Source organism: Podarcis melisellensis, assembly GCF_964234715.1.
Source record: "Podarcis melisellensis genome assembly, chromosome: Z".
NCBI classification, from domain to species: domain Eukaryota; kingdom Metazoa; phylum Chordata; class Lepidosauria; order Squamata; family Lacertidae; genus Podarcis; species Podarcis melisellensis.
In genome coordinates this window covers 404,072-427,332 of record NC_138547.1, presented here as the reverse complement: position 1 = coordinate 427,332, position 23,261 = coordinate 404,072, and the positions used below count along the sequence as shown (strand labels likewise).

Genomic DNA, 23,261 nt, shown 5'->3' with positions numbered 1-23,261 from the left:
GTTTCTATCCCTGGTTGTTAATAATAATAATAATAATAATAATGGTAATATATCCAGTTTCTAACCCTGGTTTCTATTATTATTATTATTATTATTATTATTATTATTATTAATGGCTATATATCCAGTTTCTAACCCTGGTTGTTAATAATAATAATAATAATAATGGTAATATATCCAGTTTCTAACCCTGGTTTCTATTATTATTATTATTATTATTATTATTATTATTATTATTGGCTATATATCCAGTTTCTAACCCTGGTTGTTAATAATATAATATTAATAATGGCCAGAGATCTGAGTTTCTAACCCTGGTTTCAAATATTGTTGTTATTATTATTAATAATAGCAAGAGATCTGAGTTTCTAACCCTGGTTTCTAATAATAATAATAATAATAATAATAATAATAATAATAAAGGCAATAGATCTGAGTTTCTAACCCTGGTTATTATTATTATTATTATTATTATTGGCAATATATCAGTTACAAACCCTGGTTTCAAATATTATTAGTATTAATATTATTATTAATGGCAAGAGATCTGAGTTTCTAACCCTGGTTTCAAATATTATTATTATTATTATTATTATTATTATTATTATTATTGGCAATATATCAGTTACAACCCCTGGTTTCAAATATTATTATTATTATTATTATTATTATTAATGGCAATATATCAGTTACTAACCCTGGTTTCAAATATTATTATTATTAATAATAATAATAATGGCAAGAGATCTTAGTTTCTAACCCTGGTTTCAAATATTATTATTATTATTATTATTATTATTATTATTATTATTAATGGCAATATATCCGAGTTTCTAACCCTGGTTTCAAATATTATTATTATTATTAATGGCAAGAGATCTGAGTTTCTAACCCTGGTTTCTAATAATAATAATAACAATAATAATAATAATGACAATATTTCTCCGTTTCTAACCCTGGTTTCTATTATTATTATTATTATTATTATTATTATTATTATTAATGGCAAGAGCTCTGAGTTTCTAACCCTGGTTTCAAATATTATTATTTTTATTAATGTCAATATATCTCGGTTTCTAACCCTGGTTAATAATAATAATAATAGCTATATATCTGAGGTTCTAACCCTGGTTTCTAACCCTGGTTTAAAATATTAATAATAATAATAATAATAATAATAATGGCAAGAGATCTGAGTTTCTAACCCTGGTTTCCAATATTTTTATTATTATTAATAGCAATATATCAGTTACTAACCCTGGTTTCAATCATTATTACTATTATTATTATTAATGGCAAGAGATCTGAGTTTCTAACTCTGGTTTCTAATAATAATAATAATAATAATGGCAATATATCGGAGTTTCTAACCCTGGTTTCCAATATTAGTATTATTATTATTAATAACAGCAAGAGATCTGAGTTTCTAACCCTGGTTTCCAATATTATTATTATTAGTATTATTAATGGCAATATATCTTAGTTTCTAACCCTGGTTTCAAATATTATTATTAATGGCAATAAATCTGAGTTTCTAAACTTGGTTTCAAATATTATTATTATTATTATTATTATTAATGGCAATATATCCAGGTTTCTAACCCTGGTTTCAAATATTGTTGTTATTATTATTATTATTATTATTATTATTATTATTATTATTATTATTGTTAATGGCAATATATCAGTTACTAACCCTGGTTTCAAATATTATTAGTATTATTATTATTAATGGCAATATATCAGTTACTAACCCTGGTTTCAAATATTATTAGTATTATTATTATTATTATTAATGGCAATATATCGGTTACTAACCCTGGTTTCAAATATTATTAGTATTATTATTATTATTAATGGCAATATATCAGTTACTAACCCTGGTTTCAAATATTATTAGTATTATTATTATTATTATTATTATTATTAATGGCAATATATCAGTTACTAACCCTGGTTTCAAATATTATTAGTATTATTATTATTATTATTAATGGCAATATATCAGTTACTAACCCTGGTTTCAAATATTATTAGTATTATTATTATTATTAATGGCAATATATCAGTTACTAACCCTGGTTTCAAATATTATTAGTATTATTATTATTATTAATGGCAATATATCAGTTACTAACCCTGGTTTCAAATATTATTAGTATTATTATTATTATTAATGGCAATATATCAGTTACTAACCCTGGTTTCAAATATTATTAGTATTATTATAATTATTAATGGCAATATATCAGTTACTAACCCTGGTTTCAAATATTATTAGTATTATTATTATTATTAATGGCAATATATCAGTTACTAACCCTGGTTTCAAATATTATTATTATTATTATTATTATTATTATTAATGGCAATATATCAGTTACTAACCCTGGTTTCAAATATTATTAGTATTATTATAATTATTAATGGCAATATATCAGTTACAAACCCTGGTTTCAAATATTGTTATTATTATTATTATTATTAATGGCAATATATCTGAGTTTCTAACCCTGGTTCCAAATATTATTAGTATTATTAATATTAATATTTATTTTTATTTTCCACAGGCCGAAGGCAGCGTCAGCAGTGTTGGCAAAAGAGCTTCCGCCAGCAGGTATTAATAACGATAAAATATTGTTGATAACGATAATAACGATTAATAATAGTAATGGTAATTAATTAATAATAATAATAATAATAATATTAATGGCAGCAACTACAAAGCAACAAGCAAAATCGTAGTCGTGGCAACCAAAATTACAACAAACGTATTATTATTATTATTATTATTATTACATTATTATTATTATATTATATTATTATTGTTATTATTACTATTATAATATTATTACTATGTTATTATTATATTATTATTACATTAGTATTATATTATTACATTATTATTACATTATTATGTTATTACATTATTATTACATTATATTATTATTATTATATTATTATTATTATATTATTATTATTATTATTATTACTACATTATTATTATTATTACCAATATTATTATTATTATTACATCATTATAATTCAAAAGCTCCCAGTCCCAGTTTCCCAGTCCCAGTCCAGCATTCCCAGTAGCCCAGTCCCAGTCTCCCATTAAAGGACCCCCATTCCCAGTCTCCCTGCCCCACATTCCCAGTCCTAGCTCCACATTCCCAGTCTCCCAGTCCTCCATTCCCAGTCTCCCAGTATCCCATTCCCAGTCCCCCATTAAAGACCCCCATTCCCAGTCCCTTTCTCCCATTAAAAGACCCTTTCCCAGTCTCCCTGCCCCACATTCCCAGTCTCCCTGCCCCACACTCCCAGTCCCCCATTAAAGACCCACATTCCCAGTCCCAGCCCCACACTCCCAGTCCCCCATTAAAGACCCACATTCCCAGTCTCCCAGTCCCCAGTTTCCCATTAAACACCCCCATTAAAAAACCCCATTCCCAGTCCCTGCCCCACATTCCCAGTCTAGTCTGCCCCCCATTCCCAGTCTCCCAGCCCCACACTCCCAGTCCCCCATTAAAAGACCCCCAGTTTCCCAGTCCAAGTCTCCAATTAAGCCCCCCATTCCCAGTCTCCCAGCCCCACACTCCCAGTCCCCCATTAAAGACCCCCAGCCCCCCATTCCCAGTCTCCCAGCCCCACACTTCCAGTCTCCCATTAAAAGACCCCCATTCCCAGTCTCCCATTAAAAGCCCCATTTCCAGTCCCTGCCCCCCATTCCCAGTCTGCCCCCTATTCCCAGTCAGCGCCCCATTCCCAGTCTCCCAGCCCCACACTCCCAGTCCCCCATTAAAAGACCCCCAGTTTCCCAGTCCAAGTCTCCAATTAAGCCCCCCATTCCCAGTCTCCCAGCCCCACACTTCCAGTCTCCCATTAAAAGACCCCCATTCCCAGTCTCCCATTAAAAGCCCCATTCCCAGTCCCTGCCCCCTATTCCCAGTCTGCGCCCCATTCCCAGTCTCCCAGCCCCACACTCCCAGTCTCCCATTAAAGACCCCCATTCCCAGTCTCCCAGCCCCACACTCCCAGTTCCCCATTAAAGACCCACATTCCCAGTCTCCCAGTCCCCAATTCCCAGTTTCCCATTAAACACCCCCATTAAAAACCACATTCCCAGTCTGGTCTGCCCCCCATTCCCAGTCTCCCAGCCCCACACTTCCAGTCTCCCATTAAAAGACCCCCATTCCCAGTCTGGTCTGCCCCCCATTCCCAGTCTCCCAGCCCCACACTCCCAGTCTCCCATTAAAGACCCAGTCCCAGCCCCACACTCCCAGTCCCCCATTAAAGACCCACATCCCAGTCCCAGCCCCACGCTCCCAGTCCCCCATTAAAGGCCCCCTTTCCCAGTCCTAGCCCCACATTCCCAGTCTCCCAGCCCCACACTCCCAGTCCCCCATTAAAGACCCACATCCCAGTCCCATCCCCACACTCCCAGTCCCCCATTAAAGACCCACATTCCCAGTCCCAGCCCCACACTCCCAGTCCCCCATTAAAGACCCCCATTCCTAGTCTCCCAGCCCCACACTCCCAGTCCCCATTAAAGACCCACATTCCCAGTCCCAGCCCCACACTCCCAGTCTCCCATTAAAGACCCACATTCCCAGTCCCAGCCCCACACTCCCAGTCCCCCATTAAAGACCCACATTCCCAGTCCCAGCCCCACGCTCCCAGACCCCCATTAAAGACCCACATTCCCAGTCTCAGCCCCACACTCCCAGTCGCCCATTAAAGACCCACATTCCCAGTCCCAGCCCCACACTCCCAGTCTCCCAGCCCCCCATTCCCAGTCTCCCAGCCCCCCATTCCCAGTCCCTGCCCCACATTGGTCTGCCCCCCATTCCCAGTCTGCCCCCCATTTCCAGTCTGTCTGCCCCACACTCCCAGTCCCCCATTAAAAGACCCAGCCCCAGCCCCACACTCCCAGTCCCCCATTAAAGACCCCCATTCCCAGTCCTAGCCCCCCATTCCCAGTCTCCCAGTCCCACACTCCCAATAAAAGCCCCATTCCCAGTCTCTGCCCCACATTCCCAGTCTGGTCTGCCCCCATTCCCAGTCTCCCAGCCCCACACTCCCAATAAAAGCCCCATTCCCAGTCTCTGCCCCACATTCCCAGTCTGGTCTGCCCCCATTCCCAGTCTCCCAGCCCCACACTCCCAGTCCCCCATTAAAGACCCACATTCCCAGTCTCCCAGTCCCCATTTTCCCAGTTCAGACCCCCATTCCCCCTCCGCTCTGCCCCACTGACCCCTTTCTCTGCCCCACAGAGACCCGCCCCCCTCGGCCGCCGCCATGCCGGGCTCCGATTCGCCGGCCTCCGACTCGGCCCCGCCCAGCGAGGAGGCCCCGCCCTCTGCCCCCCAAGTTACCGTCAAGACCGAGACCCCCGACGACTTCGCCTGGCCCCACGGCGGCCCCACGGAGCCCCGCAAAGGGGGCCGTGGGGCAGCCCCAGCCGAGATCTGCGTCGTCCTGGGGGGAGTCCGCAGCCAGCAGACGCTGGGTAAGCTAGGTGCGACCCCTATTTTCTGTGGGGCGGAGCGGCTTGGGGGTCAGGGAAGAGCTTGGGGGTCGGGGAGAGGTTTGGTTAGGGGTCGGGGGAGCCTTTTGTTGGGGGTCAGGGGGAAAGTGGGGGGTCCGCAGCCAGCAAAGGCTGGATAAGCTAGGTGCGACCCCTATTTTCTGTGGGGCGGAGCGGCTTGGGGGTCAGGGAAGAGCTTGGGGGTCGGGGAGAGGTTTGGTTGGGGGTCGGGGGAGCCTTTTGTTGGGGGTCAGGGGGGAAGTGGGGGGTCCGCAGCCAGCAGAGGCTGGATAAGCTAGGTGCGACCCCTATTTTCTGGGGGGCGGGGGCAGTTGGGGGGCAGGGAAAGTGGGGTGAATCTTTGGGGTTGGGGGTCGGGGGCCCTTTGGGGTTAGGGGTATCCTTTGGGTTCGAGGTTGGGGGAAACGGGGTTAGGGGTCAGGGGACCCTTTTGTTGGGAGTCAGGGACCCTTTTAGTTAGGGGTCAGGGGACTCTTGTTGGGGGTCAGGCGGCTCTTTTGTTGGGGGTCGGGGGCCCTTTTGGTTAGGGGTCAGGGGGACCCTTCTGGTTTGGGGTCAGGGGACCCTTTTGTTGGGAGTCAGGGACCCTTTTAGTTAGGGGTCAGGGGACTCTCGTTGGGGGTCAGGCAGCTCTTTTGTTGGGGGTCAGGGACCCTTTTAGTTAGGGGTCAGGGACCCCTTTCATTGGGGGTCCGGTGGCCCTTTTGTTGGGGGTCAGGGGACTCTTGTTGGGGGTCGGGGGCCCTTCTGGTTTGGGGTCAGGGGACCCTTTTATTGGGTGTGTGGCGTGACCCCTTTTTTCTGTGGGGCGGAGGCGGTTGGGGGTCAGCGAAACGTTTGCTTAGGGGTCAGGGGGACCCTTTGGGTTTGGGGTCAGGGGATCCTTTTGGTGGGTGGGTGGCGCGACCCCTTTTTTCTGTGGGGCGGAGCGGCTTGGGGGTCAGGCAAGAGGTTGGGGGTCGGGGAAAAGTTTGGTTAGGGGTCGGGGGCCCTATGGGTTGGGGGTCAGGGGGAAAGTGGGGGGTCCGCAGCCTGCAGAGCCTGGGTAAGCTAGGTGCGACCCCTATTTTCTGTGGGGCGGAGGCGGTTGGGGGTCAGGGAACCGACCCCTATTTTCTGTGGGGCAGAGTTGGTTGGGGGGCGGGGAAACTGGGGGGGCCCTTTGGGTTGGGGGTCAGGAGACCCTCGGTAAGCTAGGTGGGTGGCGCGACCCCTATTTGACGTGGTTCGAATCCGGTTCGAATCCGGTTCAAGTCTGGAAACTGATTCGAATCCGGGTTCAAATCCCCAGTTTCTAGGCGGAGGATTGGAATCCAGTTTGAATCCGGTTCGAATCTGGTTCAAGTCTGCGGTTCCGGGTTCAAATCCCCAATCCGAGGAGGAGGAAATTGATTCGAATCCGGGTTCAAATCCCCAGTTTCTAGGAGGAGGAAACGGGTTTGAATCCGGTTCGAATCCAGTTCAAGTCTGGGATTCCAGGTTCGAATCCCCAGTTTCTTGGAATTTCTAGGAGGAGGAAACTGATTTGAATCCGGTTCAAATCCGGTTTGAGTCCGGGGTTCCGGGTTCAAATCTTCATTTCAAAGTAGGAGGAAACTGGTTCAAATCCGGGTTCAAATCCCCAGTTTCTAGGCGGAGGATTGGAATCCAGTTCGAATCCGGTTTGAATCCGGTTCAAATCTGGTTCAAGTCTGGGGTTCCGGGTTCAAATCCCCGATCCTAGGAGGAGGAAATTGATTCAAATGCGGTTCAAGTCTGGAAACTGCTTCGAATCCGGGTTCAAGTCCCCAGTTTCTAGGAGGAGGAAACAGATTGGAATCCGGTTCGAATCTGGTTTGAGTCTGGAGGGTCCGGGTTCGAGTCTGAGGTTCCGGGTTCAAATCCCCAGTTCACAATAGGAGGAAACTGGTTCGAATTCAGGTTCAAATCCCCAGTATTAGGAGGAGGAAACAGATTGGAATCCGGTTCGAATCTGGTTTGAGTCCAGGGTCCCGGGTTCAAATCCTTGCTCTTAGGAGGAGGAAACGGATTCGAATCCGGTTCAAGTCTGGAAACTGCTTCGAATCCTGGTTCAAATCCCCAGTTTCTAGGCGGAGGAAACGGATTCGAATCTGGTTCCAATCCGGTTCATGTCTGGGGTTCCGGGTTCGAGTCCGGAGTTCTGAATTCCAGTCTGGGTCTGGGTTCAAATTCCTGTTCCCAGGAGGAGGACACTGGTTCAGGTCCGGGTTCAAATCCTGTTCCACTCTGGAGGGTCTGGGTTCAAATTCGGTAGGACACCGGTTCGAGTCTGGGGTTCCGGGTTCAAGTCCCTGTTCCCAGCAGGAGGATGCTGGTTCGAATCCGGTTTGAATGTGGTTCGAATCCATTTCAAGTCTGGGATTCCAGGTTCAAATCCCTGCTTCTAACAGGAGGGAACTGGTTTGAGTCTGGGGTTCCGGGTTCGAGTCTGGAGTTCTGAATTCCAGTTTGGGTCCGGGTTCAAATCCACGTTCCAGGAGGAGGGAACCAGTTTGAGTCCCAAAGCTCTGGGTTCAAATCCCCAGTTTCTAGGAGGAGGAAACCGATTGGAATCCGGTTTGAATCCGGTTTGAGTCGGGGGTTCCGGGTTCGAGTCCGGGGTTCAGGGGGGTTCAAATCCCCAATCCTAGGAGGAGGAAACTGGTTCGAATCCGGGTTCAAATCCCCAGTATTAGGAGGAGGAAACTCATTCGAATCCGGTTCAAATCCGGTTTGAATCCGGTTTGAGTTGGGGATTCCCGGTTCAAGTCTGATTCCGGGTTCAAATCTCCAATCCTAGGAGGAATAAACTGATTCGAATCCGGGTTCAAATCCCCAGTATTAGGAGGAGGAAACTGATTTGAATCCAGTTCGAATCCGGTTTGAATCCAGTTTGAATCTGGTTCAAGTCTGGGGTTCCGGGTTCAAATCCCCAAGCCTAGGAGGAATAAACTGGTTCAAATCCGGGTTCAAATCCCCAGTTTCTAGGCGGAGGAAACCGATTGGAATCCGGTTCGAATCTGGTTCAAGTCTGGGGTTCCGGGTTCAAATCCTTGGTCTTAGGAGGAAGAATCCGGTTCGAATCCAATTCAAGTCAGGGGTTCCGGATTCAAATCCCCGGTTTCTAGGAGGAGAAACTGGTTTGGAATCCGGTTCCAATCTGGTTTGAGTCCGGGGTTCCGGGTTCAAATCCCCAATCCTAGGAGGAATAAACTGGTTCGAATCCAGGTTCAAATCCCCAGTTTCTAGGCGGAGGAAACCGATTGGAATCCGGTTCGAATCTGGTTCAAGTCTGGGGTTCCGGGTTCAAATCCCCAATCCTAGGAGGAATAAACTGGTTCGAATCCGGGTTCAAATCCCCAGTTTCTAGGCGGAGGAAACCGATTGGAATCCAGTTCGAATCCGGTTTGAATCCGGTTTGAATCCGGTTTGAGTTGGGGATTCCCGGTTCAAGTCTGATTCCGGGTTCAAATCCCTAATCCTAGGAGGAATAAACTGATTCAAATCCGGGTTCAAATCCCCAGTATTAGGAGGAGGAAACTGATTTGAATCCGGTTTGAATCTGGTTCAAGTCTGGGGTTCCGGGTTCAAATCCCCAATCCTAGGAGGAATAAACTGGTTCGAATCCGGGTTCAAATCCCCAGTTTCTAGGCGGAGGAAACCGATTGGAATCCAGTTCGAATCCGGTTTGAATCCGGTTTGAGTTGGGGATTCCCGGTTCAAGTCTGATTCCGGGTTCAAATCCCTAATCCTAGGAGGAATAAACTGATTCAAATCCGGGTTCAAATCCCCAGTATTAGGAGGAGGAAACTGATTTGAATCCAGTTCGAATCCGGTTTGAATCCGGTTTGAATCTGGTTCGAGTCCGGGGTTCCGGGTTCAAATCCCCAGTTCACAGGAGGAGGAAACGGCTTCGAATCCGGGTTCAAATCCCCAGTTTCTAGGAGGAGGAAACCGATTGGAATCCGGTTCGAATCCAGTTTGAATCTGGTTCGAAACCGGTTTGACTCCGGTTTGACTTCCCTTCCAGGCTCCTACGAGTGCGGGATCTGCGGCAAGAAGTACAAGTATTACAACTGCTTCCAGACTCACGTCCGGGCGCACCGAGGTAACGGGTTCGAGTCCCGATTAATTAATCAATCGCTAATATTAATACCCAAGATTAATAGAATGAAGGAATGAATGCAATATTAGTCTAATATTAATATAATAATGAATTAATACATGAAATAAAAATTATTAGCCAATTCATAAATGGAATGGAATGAAATAAAAAATAAAAAATAATTAGCCAATTCATAAATGAAATAAAAAATAATTAGCCAATTAATAAATGAAAGAAGGAATAAGGAACGATCGGTTATTAGCCAATTAATAAATGAAATGAAACAAAAAATGAAAATAATCAGCCAATTAATAAATGACATAAAAATTGCTAGCCAATTCATAAATGAAATAAAATAAAATAAAACATAAAAATTATTAGCCAATTCATAAATGTAATAAAAATAATTAGCCAATTAATCAATGAAATGAAAATTATTAGCCAATTAATAAATGAAAGAAAAATTGTTAGCCAACTAATAAATGAAAGAAGGAATAAGGAACGGTCGGTTATTAGCCAATTAATAAATGAAATGAAACAAAAAATGAAAATAATTAGCCAATTAATAAATGAAATAAAAATTATTAGCCAATTAATAAATGAAAGAAAAATTATTAGCCAATTAATAAATGAAAGAAGGAATAAGGAACGGTCGGTTATTAGCCAATTAATAAATGAAATAAAACAAAAAATAAAAATTATTAGCCGAGGTAACGGGTTCGAGTCCCGATTAATTAATCAATCAATCAATCGCTAATATTAATACCCAAGATTAATAGAATGAAGGAATGAATGCAATATTAGTCTACTATTAATAATATTAATAATGAATTAATACATGAAAGAAAAATTATTAGCCAACTAATAAAGGAAAGAAGGAATAAGGAACGGTCGGTTATTAGCCAATTAATAAATGAAATGAAACAAAAAATGAAAATAATTAGCCAATTCATAAATGAAATAAAAATAGTTAGCCAATTCATAAATGAAATAAGAATTATTAGCCAATTAATAAAGGAAAGAAGGAATAAGGAACGGTCGGTTATTAGCCAATTAATAAATGAAATGAAACAAAAAATGAAAATAATCAGCCAATTAATAAATGAAATAAAAATTATTAGCCAATTAATCAATGAAAGAAAAATGGTTAGCCAACTAATAAATGAAAGAAGGAATAAGGAACGGTCGGTTATTAGCCAATTAATAAATGAAATGAAACAAAAAATGAAAATTATTAGCCAATTCATAAATGAAATAAAAATTGTTAGCCAATTCATAAATGGAATTGAATGAAATAAAACATAAAAAATAATTAGCCAATTAATAAATGAAATAAAAAATTGTCAGCCAATTAATAAATGAAATGAAATAAAACAAAACATAAAAATTATTAGCCAATTCATAAATGAAATAAGAATTATTAGCCAATTAATAAATGAAAGAAGGAATAAGGAACGGTCGGTTATTAGCCAATTCGTCAAAGAAATAAAATAAAATAAAAATAATTAGCCAATTAATAAATGACATAAAAATTGTTAGCCAATTAATAAATGAAATAAAATAAAATAAAACATAAAAATTATTAGCCAATTCATAAATGTAATAAAAATTATTAGCCAATTAATCAATGAAAGAAAAATTGTTAGCCAACTAATAAATGATAGAAGGAATAAGGAACGGTCGGTTATTAGCCAATTAATAAATGAAATGAAACAAAAAATGAAAATAATTAGCCAATTCATAAATGAAATAAAAATTGTTAGCCAATTCATAAATGGAATGGAATGAAATAAAAAATAAAAAATAATTAGCCAATTCATAAATGAAATAAAAAATAATTAGCCAATTAATAAATGAAATAAAATAAAACATAAAAATTATTAGCCAATTCATAAATGAAATAAGAATTATTAGCCAATTAATAAAGGAAAGAAGGAATAAGGAACGATCGGTTATTAGCCAATTCGTCAATGAAATAAAATAAAATAAAAATAATTAGCCAATTAATAAATGACATAAAAATTGCTAGCCAATTCATAAATGAAATAAAATAAAATAAAACATAAAAATTATTAGCCAATTCATAAATGTAATAAAAATAATTAGCCAATTAATCAATGAAATGAAAATTATTAGCCAATTAATAAATGAAAGAAAAATTGTTAGCCAACTAATAAATGAAAGAAGGAATAAGGAACGGTCGGTTATTAGCCAATTAATAAATGAAATGAAACAAAAAATGAAAATAATTAGCCAATTAATAAATGAAATAAGAATTATTAGCCAATTAATAAATGAAAGAAAAATTGTTAGCCAACTAATAAATGAAAGAAGGAATAAGGAACGGTCGGTTATTAGCCAATTAATAAATGAAATAAAACAAAAAATAAAAATAATTAGCCAATTAATAAATGACATAAAAATTGTTAGCCAATTAATAAATGAAATAAAAATAATTAGCCAATTAATATATGAAATAAGAATTATTAGCCAATTAATAAATGAAAGAAGGAATAAGGAACAGTCAGTTATTAGCCAATTCATAAATGAAATGAAATGAAATGAAATAAAAATAATAATAATTATTAGCCAATTAATAAATGAAATGAAATAGAACAAAAAATAAAAATAATTGGCCAATTAATAAATGAAATAAAAATTATTAGCCAATTAATAAATGAAAGAAGGAATAAGGAACGGTCGGTTATTAGCCAATTAAGAAATGAAATGAAACGAAAAATAAAAAGTATTAGCCAATTAATCAGTGAAATAAAAATTATTAGCCAATTAATAAATGAAAGAAAAATTGTTAGCCAACTAATAAATGAAAGAAGGACTAAGGAACGGTCGGTTATTAGCCAATTAATAAATGAAATAAAACAAAAAATAAAAATAATTAGCCAATTAATAAATGACATAAAAATTGTTAGCCAATTAATAAATGAAATAAAAATAATTAGCCAATTAATATATGAAATAAGAATTATTAGCCAATTAATAAATGAAAGAAGGAATAAGGAACAGTCGGTTATTAGCCAATTAATAAATGAAATGAAACAAAAAATGAAAATAGCCAATTAATAAATGAAATAAAAATTGCTAGCCAATTAATAAATGAAAGAAAAATTATTAGCCAACTAATAAAGGAAAGAAGGAATAAGGAACGGTCGGTTATTAGCCAATTAATAAACGAAATGAAACGAAAAATGAAAATAATGAGCCAATTAATAAGTGAAATAAAAAATATTGATTAATTTATTGTTTATTGTTTTTATAAAATTTTAATAGGAGTTAAGAAGGAAATCCAGAATAGATCTATTAAAATTTTCCTTTATTATTTTTTTTTAAAAAAATTATTAATTAATTAATTGTTCCCTTATAACATTTTAAAACGTTTCCTTTATTATTATTTTTTTAAAAAATATATTATTTATTAATTTATTTATTATTATTGTATTAATTTTTTAATAGATCCCTTAGGTCGTATTTTCAGATCCGTTTCTTACATCAAATCTTTCATCGTTTTTCCCTCCATGAAGAAGGAACGCTCAATTATTAGGCAATTAATACATATTATTAGCCAATATTTAATTATGGGTCCGATATTAATTATATTTAATCGTTTTGACGTATATATATGTGTTTGTATTATATATATATCTATATTCATTCCGGCTCTCGTTTATTACGATTAATCTTCATTCTGGCGTTTATTACGTGACGATGATTAAGCGTATGAATATTAATCGTATGAATCATCATATTATTAATATTAATTAATTAATATTCATATTATTTCCCTCCTAGACACGGAAGTGGCGTCGGGCGAAGGCGTATCCCAAGGAAGTAAGTATTCTTCCCATAAACCTTATTGTTAATAATAATTATAGTAATTATTAGTTGTTGATAATAATAGTATTAATAGTATTAATAGTTAATACTATTATTATTATTATTATTATTATCTATTATTATTATTATTATTATTATTCCCAAGGAAGTAAGTATTCTTCCCATAAACCTTATTATTATCAATCAGGAGTTCTTATTAATTCTTAATAATCCTTACTAATGACGAATTCTGAATATTTATTCTTATTAATTCCCAATATTTACATTTTTCCAACCGCGAAAGAGCAATCTTTGCTAATCAGGAAACCCCTAAATTGTTCTCATTACCAATATTAATCTTAAATTGTTATTATTATGATCAATATTTCTTTCCAGGCGGGGCAGCATATTAAATATGGTGAATATTAACGATCATTATTATTCATTCTTCATGAATGGTGAATGTGAACGATCATTATTATTAATAGTATTAATACTATTAAGATCATTATTATTAATCGTATTTATCAATATGATCAATGATTACTAATATTGTTAGTGTTTATTGTTAATAATAATTATAGTAATTATTAGTTGTTGATAATAATAGTATTAATAGTTAATACTATTATTATTATTATTATTATTATCAATTATTATTATTATTATTATTATTATTATTATTATCAATTATTATTATTATTATTATTATTATTCCCAAGGAATATTCTTCCAATAAACGTTCTTATTATCAATCGGGCGTTCTTATTAATTCCTAATTCCTAATAATCCTTCTTAATTATTCATTCCGAATATTTATTCTTATGAATTCCAAAGAGTTATATTGATCAATATTATCCTTTATTAACTATATTATCCTAATATAGTTTGCCTTTATGGTTAATATTAATAAGAAGAGTAATAATCTGAGCTATTACTTTCTTATTATTATTAGTATTAATAAATCTAAACATACCGTTATCGTTATTATTGATATTAATCTTTGTATTAATAGCATCAATGAAAATGTTAATAATTGAAATAGAACGATTAGTTTGCCAGCAGCTGGGCAGGATTATTAATATTATATATTCACAATATTCTTTTTTAATATTAATAATAATTTATTATAACAACAGTAATTAATGGTAAATTGTTGTTGTTATAATAAATTATTATTAATATTAAAAAAACAATATTATTAATATATAATATTAATAATCCTGCCCAGCTGCTGGCAAACTAATCGTCTATTTCAATATGAAAATTCAAAATATGAATTTATTTTTAATATTATTAGTTGCTCATATTAATAATATGAGTTTTCAGTATTGATAATGCTAGTTGTTAATATTATTTAGTAGTAATAATTATTGCTAATAATAATAATTATTATTACTATTATATTTATTATTATTATTATTATTATTATTATTACTGTTACTATTATTATTATTGCCGGATCTCTTTTGAGGGGGGAATCTCCTGGGAATCCGCCGGATCTCTTTCTTTCCAGATGGGCAGCCTATTAAATATTATTCATATTAATGATAGTTATTATTAATAGTATTTATCAATATTATCATTTATTACTAATATAGTGAGCGTTTATGGTTAATAAGAATAATAATAATAGTAATTATTATTTGTTGATATTATTATTATTATTATTATTATTATTATTATTATTATTATTATGGGATCTCTCTTTGGGGGGATCTCCTGGGAATCCGCCGAATCTCTTTCTTTCCAGATGGGCAGCCTATTAAATATTATTCATATTAATGATAGTTATAGGAATTATTATTAATAGCATTTATCAATATTATCATTTATTACTAATATAGTGAGCGTTTATTGTTAATAATAATAATAACTAATAATATCAACTAATAATTATTATTATTATTAACAATAAACAATAAATTATTATTAATATTAGTAATTATTGTTGATATTATTATTATTATTATTATTATTATTATTATTATTATTATTATTATTACCGGATCTCTTTGGAGGGAGGGATCTCCTGGGAATCCGCCGAATCTCTTCCTTTCCAGAGGGGCAGCCTATTAAATAATATTAATATTAATAATAGTTATAGGAATTATTATTAATAGTATTTAGGATTATTATTACCACTGGATCTCTTTTGAGGGGTGGATCTCCTGGGAATCCGCTGAATCTCTTCCTTTCCAGAGGGGCAGCCTATTAAATAATATTAATATTAATAATAGTTATAATAATTATTATTAATAGTATTTAGGATTATTATTACCGGATCTCTTTGGAGGGAGGGATCTCCTGGGAATCCGCTGAATCTCTTTCTCCCCTGATCCCGCCAGACAACTTCCGCTACACCTGCGACATTTGCGGGAAGAAGTACAAATACTACAGTTGCTTCCAGGAGCACCGCGATCTCCACGCGGTCGACGGTGAGTAGATCGCCAGGGATCCACCGGATCCCCCGTCGCCGCTCCGGGTCCTCCCTGCGTCCCGGTTCCCTCCGGCATTCCAGAAGCGATCCCAGGAAATGATTTCTTTGTCTGGATTTGGATCCCCAGGAGATCCTGTGGGACTGGATCCCGAGTCTGATCGCTCCCAAGATCCCTTTCCCGGGGTGGTTTTCCCGCCGCCGGGACAGCTGGGGAAACGGGGATCTGGAGGATCCATGCCGACGGGCTGGGATCCAGAACGCTGGGAGGATCCGTTCAGACAGGTCGGGATCTGGAATGCCGGGAGGATCTGGCTAGGCAGGCGGGATCCGGAGCACTGGGAGGATCCAGGCGGAAGGCTGGGATCTGGAACGCTGGGAGGATCCGTTCAAACGGGTTGGGATCCGGAACACGGGGAGGATCCATGCGGACGGGCCATGATCCACTTTCCTGGGTCGGGATCCGGAACGCATGGAGGATCTATGTGGATGGGCCGGGATCTGGAACGATGGGAGGATCCAGCGCGGTCGGGCCGGGATCCATTTGAAGGGGTCAGGATCCGTAACGCGGGAGGATCCGTTCAAGCAGGTCGGGATCCAGAACAGGGTGGAGTGGAAGGGCGTTCCGGAGATCTGGAGATCCCGGGATCCGGAACGTCACACCCTGCTCTTCTCTTCCAGATCCCTATGACCAATCCCTGGTGGCCAAAGACGAGGTGAAGGAAGAGGATCCGGAACCGTTCCAGAAGATTGGTCCAAGTACGAGATTCCGGGGATCCGGCTTGAGGGATCCGCCGGCTTTCCTCCGCACCGGCCGGATCCCTTCCTGGAATCTATTCAAGGCTAGGCGGGATCTGGAAGGGTGGGGAGATCCGGAGGGCGGGATCTGTTTGACTAAGAAAATGTTCTGGGAAAAGAGAGAAAGAGAGTGGAATAATCATAATAATAATAATAATAATGTGTAATAAAAATATAATAACAATAATAAATATAATAATAATAATAATAAATAAAAATAAATTAATAATAATAATAATAATAATGTATAATAAAAATATAATAATAACAATAATAAATATATAATAATAATAATAATAATAAATATATAATAATAATATAATAATAATGTATAATGATAATAATAATAATAAATATATAATAATAATAATGTATAATAAAAATATAATAATAGTAATAATAATAAAATAATAATAATAATAAATATATAATAAATATATAATAATAACAATAATAATAATAATAATAAATATATAATAATAACAATAACAATACTAAATATATAATAATAATAATGATGATGATAATAATAATGATAATAATAATAACAAATATAATAAAAATATGATAATAATAATATAATAACAATGTATAATGATAATAATAATAAATATATATATAATAATAATGTATAATAAAAATATAATAATAGTAATAATAATAAAATAATAATAATAATAAATATATAATAAATATATAATAATAATAATGATAATAAGAATGATAAATATAATAAAAATATAATGATAAAAATATAATAATAACAATAATAATAACAACAACGACAACAACATAATACTAATAATACTACTACTAACAATATGGATATTAAATCTATAATAGATATAGAATAACAGATAGTAAAAAGAATAGGTATCAAAACTCATCACAGGTAATAGATATTAAAAGTAATTGATCTTCAATGCTATGATAATCACCGATGATAGATATTAAAACTAATAATAATAATAATAATAATAATAATATAATATTAATAATATTAATATTAATATTAATATTAATAATATTATTATTATATTAATATTATTATTATTATTATAATAATATAATAATAATAATAATAATAATAATAATAATAATAATAATAATAATAATAGGTATTAATAATAGGTATTAAAAATAGGTATTAAAAGGTATTAAAGGCCAGAATATTGGAGATGAAAAACTGATATTAAAGACAGGAAGAATCGATAAAAAGAGATATGAAAATAATAGACATTAATAAGTGATATGAAATAATAATTAATAATAATAATAATAATAATAATAATAATATATAATAATAATAAAAATAAGAATAAGAATAAGAATATATAAAATAATAATGATAATAATAATAATAATAATAATAATAATAATAATAATAATAATAATAATAAAAAATTCCGGGTTCGAATCCGGTGCAAGATCCCAAGAATCCAGATTCGAATCCAGTGCAAGATCCCAGGATTCCAGATTCAAATCCGGTGCAAGATCCCAGGAATCCAGGTTCGAATCCGGGTTCAAATCCAGTACAAGACCCCCATCAATCTGGGTTCGAATCCGGGTTCGAATCCGGTGCAAGATCCCAAGAATCCAGATTCAAATCCAGTGCAAGATCCCAGGAATCCGGGTTCGAATCCGGTGCAAGATCCCAGGAATCCAGGTTCGAATCCGGGTTCGAATCCGGTGCAAGAGCCCAAGAATCCAGATTCAAATCCAGTGCAAGATCCCAGGAATCCGGGTTCGAATCCGGTGCAAGATCCCAGGAATCCAGGTTCGAATCCGGGTTCGAATCCGGTGCAAGATCCCAAGAATCCAGATTCAAATCCAGTGCAAGATCCCAGGAATCCGGGTTCGAATCCGGTACAAGATCCCAAGAATCCAGATTCAAATCCAGGGCAAGATCCCAGGAATCCAGATTCAAATCCGGTGTAAGATCCCAGGAATCCAGATTCAAATCCGGTGCAAGATCCCAGGAATCCAGATTCAAATCTGGTGCAAGATCCCAGGAATCCAGATTCAAATCCGGGTTCAAATCCAGTACAAGACCCCCATAAATCCGGGTTGGAATACCTCACGAATCCGGATTCGAATTGGGGTCCAAACCCCGAGAATCCGGGTTCGAATCTGGGAAATCCAGTTCGAAGAATCCAGTTCGAATCCGGGAAGGGACTCGGGTTCGGGGGGATCCCTAGGGGTTCGGATGGATCTCCTTTGGGGGAACCCAGGGCAAGACCCCAAGAATCCGGCTTTGAATCTGGTGCAAGACCCCAGGAATCCGGGTTCGAATCCGTTGCTCAACCCCAGGAATCCGGGTTCAAATGTGAAGCAGGACCCCAGGAATCCGGGTTTGAATCTGGAAAGAGACCCCAAGAATCCGGTTTCAAATCCAGTACAAGACCCCCATAAATTTGGGTTCGAATCCGGGTTCGAATCCGGTGCAAGATCCCAAGAATCCAGATTCAAATCCAGTGCAAGATCCCAGGAATCCGGGTTCGAATCCGGTGCAAGATCCCAAGAATCCAGATTCGAATCCGGGTTCAAATCCAGTACAAGACCCCCATAAATCTGGGTTTGAATCCGGGTTCGAATCTGGTGCAAGATCCCAAGAATCCAGATTCAAATCCAGTGCAAGATCCCAGGAATCCGGGTTCAAATCCGGTGCAAGATCCCAGGAATCCAGATTCGAATCCGGGTTCAAATCCAGTATAAGACCCCCATAAATCTGGGTTGGAATCCATGACATGACCTCACGAATCCGGATTCGAATCGGGGTTCAAACCCCGAGAATCCGGGTTCCAATCTGGGAAATCCAGTTCGAAGAATCCAGTTCGAATCCGGGAAGGGACTCGGGTTCGGGGGGATCCCTAGGGGTTCGGATGGATCTCCTTTGGGGGAACCCAGGGCAAGACCCCAAGAATCTGAGGTTCGAATCTGGTGCAAGATCTTAGGAATCCGGATTCAAATCTGGTGCAAGACCCCAGGAATCCGGGTTCGAATCCGTTGCTCAACCCCACGAATCCGGGTTCGAATCTGGTGCAAGACCCCAAGAATCCGGGTTCAAACGTGAAGCAGGACCCCAGGAATCCGGGTTCGAATCTGGGAAATCCAGTTCGAAGAATCCAGTTCGAATCCGGGAAGGGACTCGGGTTCCGGGGGGATTGCTGGGGATCCGGCTGGATCTCCTTGGGGGATCCCCGAGATCTTACTTCGCTTTTCTCCCCACAGAAACCGGCAGCTACACGTGCGAATTCTGCGGCAAGCAATACAAATACTACACTCCCTACCAGGAGCACGTCGCTCTTCACGCGCCAATCAGTGAGTAAACCGGATTCGCACCCGGGGCCGGGGGGGCGGGGTTTCCCCTGGGGATCTGGGGGTGGATCCCGACCTCCTTCCCTCAAAGCCGGGGCCAGATCCCGAGAATCTAGGTTCAAATCTGGGAAGAGACAGCAGGAGTCGGGTTTGGATCCAGTTTGAGACCCAATGAATCCGGGTTGGAATCCAGTTTGAGACCCAATGAATGCGGGTTGGAATCCAGTTTGAGACCCAATGAATGCGGGTTGGAATCCAGTTTGAGACCCAATGAATCCCGATCCCAAACTGGTTGGAATCCAGTTTGAGACCCAATGAATCTGGGTTGGAATCCGCTTTGAGACCCAATGAATCCGGATCCCAAACTGGTTGGAATCCAGTTTGAGACCCAATGAATCCGGGTTGGAATCCAGTTTGACACCCAATGAATCCGGGTTGGAATCCAGTTTGAGGCCCAATGAATCTGGATCCCAAACTGGTTGGAATCCAGTTTGAGGCCCAATGAATCCGGGTTGGAATCCAGTTTGAGACCCAATGAATCCAGATCCCAAACTGGTTGGATTCCAGTTTGAGACCCAATGAATCCGGGATGGAATCCAGTTTGAGACCCAATGAATCCGGGTTGGAAACCAGTTTGAGACCCAATGAAACCCGATCCCAAACTGGTTGGAATCCAGTTTGAGACCCAATGAATCCGGGTTGGAGTCCAGTTTGAGACCCAATGAATCCGGGTTGGAATCCAGTTTGAGACCCAATGAATCCGGGTTGGAATCCAGTTTGAGACCCAATGAATCCGTGTGTGAATCTAGTTTGACACCCAATGAATCCGGGTTGGAATCCAGTTTGAGACCCAATGAATCCGGGTTGGAATCCAGTTTGAGACCCAATGAATCCCGATCCCAAACTGGTTGGAATCCAGTTTGAGACCCAATGAATCCGGGTTGGAGTCCAGTTTGAGACCCAATGAATCCGGGTTGGAATCCAGTTTGAGACCCAATGAATCCCGATCCCAAACTGGTTGGAATCCAGTTTGAGACCCAATGAATCTGGGTTGGAATCCGCTTTGAGACCCAATGAATCCGGATCCCAAACTGGTTGGAATCCAGTTTGAGACCCAATGAATCCGGGTTGGAATCCAGTTTGACACCCAATGAATCCGGGTTGGAATCCAGTTTGAGGCCCAATGAATCTGGATCCCAAACTGGTTGGAATCCAGTTTGAGGCCCAATGAATCCGGGTTGGAATCCAGTTTGAGACCCAATGAATCCGGATCCCAAACTGGTTGGAATCCAGTTTGAGACCTAATGAATCTGGGTTGGAATCCAGTTTGAGACCCAATGAATCCGGATCCCAAACTGGTTGGAATCCAGTTTGAGACCCAATGAATCCGGGTTGGAATCCAGTTTGAGACCCAATGAATCCAGGTAGGAATCCAGTTTGAGACCCAATGAATCCGGGTTGGAGTCCAGTTTTAGGCCCAATGAATCCGGATCCCAAACTAGTTGGATTCCAGTTTGAGACCCAATGAATCCGGGTTGGAATCCAGTTTGAGACCCAATGAATCCAGATCCCAAACTGGTTTGAATCCAGTTTGAGACCCAATGAATCCGGGTTGGAGTCCAGTTTTAGGCCCAATGAATCCGGATCCCAAACTGGTTGGATTCCAGTTTGAGACCCAATGAATCCGGGTTTGAATCCAGTTTGACACCCAATGAATCCGGGTTGGAATCCAGTTTGAGGCCCAATGAATCTGGATCCCAAACTGGTTGGATTCCAGTTTGAGACCCAATGAATCCGGGATGGAATCCAGTTTGAGGCCCAATGAATCCAGATCCCAAACTGGTTGGATTCCAGTTTGAGGCCCAATGAATCCGGGTTGGAATCCAGTTTGAGACCCAATGAATCCAGATCCCAAACTGGTTGGATTCCAGTTTGAGACCCAATGAATCCGGGATGGAATCCAGTTTGAGACCCAATGAATCCGGGTTGGAAACCAGTTTGAGACCCAATGAATCCGGGTTGGAGTCCAGTTTGAGACCCAATGAATCCGGGTTGCAATCCACTTTGAGACCCAATGAATCCGGGTTGCAATCCTGATTGAATCCAGATTGAGACCCAATGAATCCGGCTTCGAATCCGGTGCAAGACCCCCATAAATTTGACTTCCAATCCAGAATGAGACCCCGGGTTCAAAGCCAGGGGGAAACCCCAAGAATCCGGATTCGAATCTGGTGCAAAACCCCAGGAATCCCTTTTCGAATCTGGGGCAAAACCCCAAGAATCCGGGTTCAAATGTATAGCAAGACCCCAAGAATCCAGGTTTGAATCCAGAGTGAATCCAGATTGAGACCCAATGAATCCGGGTTCAAATCTGGGAAGAGACCCCAGGAATCCGGGTTCGAATCAAGGCAAAACCCCACAAATTTGGGTTCAAATCTGGTGCAGGACCCCAGGAATCCGGGTTCAAATCTGAAGCTGAACCACAGGAATCCGGGTTCAAATGTGTAGCAAGACCCCAAGAATCCGGGTTTGAATCTAGAGTGAATCCAGATTGAGACCCAATGAATCTGGGTTCAAATCTGGGAAGAGACACCAGGAATCCAGGTTCGAATCCGGTGCAAAACCCCAGGAATCCGGGTTCAAATCTGAAGCAAAACCCCGAGAATCCAGGTTCAAATCTGGAGTAATACCCCAAGAATCCGGATTCAAATCTGGAGCAAAACCCCAAGAATCCGGGTTCAAATCTGAAGCAAAACCCCGAGAATCCAGGTTCAAATCTGGTACAATACCCCAAGAATCTGGGTTCGAACCCAGCGCAAAACCCCAAGAATCCAGATTCAAATCCAATGCAAAACCCCAAGAATCTGGGTTCAAATCTGAAGCAAAACCCCGAGAATCCGGGTTCAAATCTGGTACAATACCCCAAGAATCCGGGTTCAAATCTGGTGCAAAACCCCAAGAATCCGGATTCGAATCTGGTGCAAAACCCCAAGAATCCAGATTCGAATCCAGTGCAAAACCCCAAGAATCCAGGTTCAAATCTGGTGCAAAACCCCAAGAATCCGGGTTCGAATCTGGTGCAAAACCCCAAGAATCTGGGTTCAAATCTGAAGCAAAACCGCGAGAATCCGGGTTCAAATCTGGTACAATACCCCAAGAATCCGGGTTCAAATCTGGTGCAAAACCCCAAGAATCCGGATTCGAATCTGGTGCAAAACCCCAAG

At 38.9% G+C, this 23,261-nt stretch overlaps 1 protein-coding gene across 1 annotated transcript in view; it reads left to right on the top strand.

Moving 5' to 3' along the window:
* LOC309362368 (zinc finger protein 618-like) overlaps nucleotides 1-23,261 on the top strand; it is a 54,931-nt gene that overhangs the window by 13,064 nt on the left and 18,606 nt on the right. Inside the window, exons 2-8 of the mRNA XM_081898014.1 lie at nucleotides 2,571-2,617; nucleotides 5,274-5,509; nucleotides 9,579-9,656; nucleotides 13,461-13,499; nucleotides 15,833-15,922; nucleotides 16,603-16,680; nucleotides 19,951-20,040. Coding sequence (XP_081754140.1) covers nucleotides 2,571-2,617; nucleotides 5,274-5,509; nucleotides 9,579-9,656; nucleotides 13,461-13,499; nucleotides 15,833-15,922; nucleotides 16,603-16,680; nucleotides 19,951-20,040 — 658 coding nt within the window. The remainder of the gene's footprint in view (nucleotides 1-2,570; nucleotides 2,618-5,273; nucleotides 5,510-9,578; nucleotides 9,657-13,460; nucleotides 13,500-15,832; nucleotides 15,923-16,602; nucleotides 16,681-19,950; nucleotides 20,041-23,261) is intronic.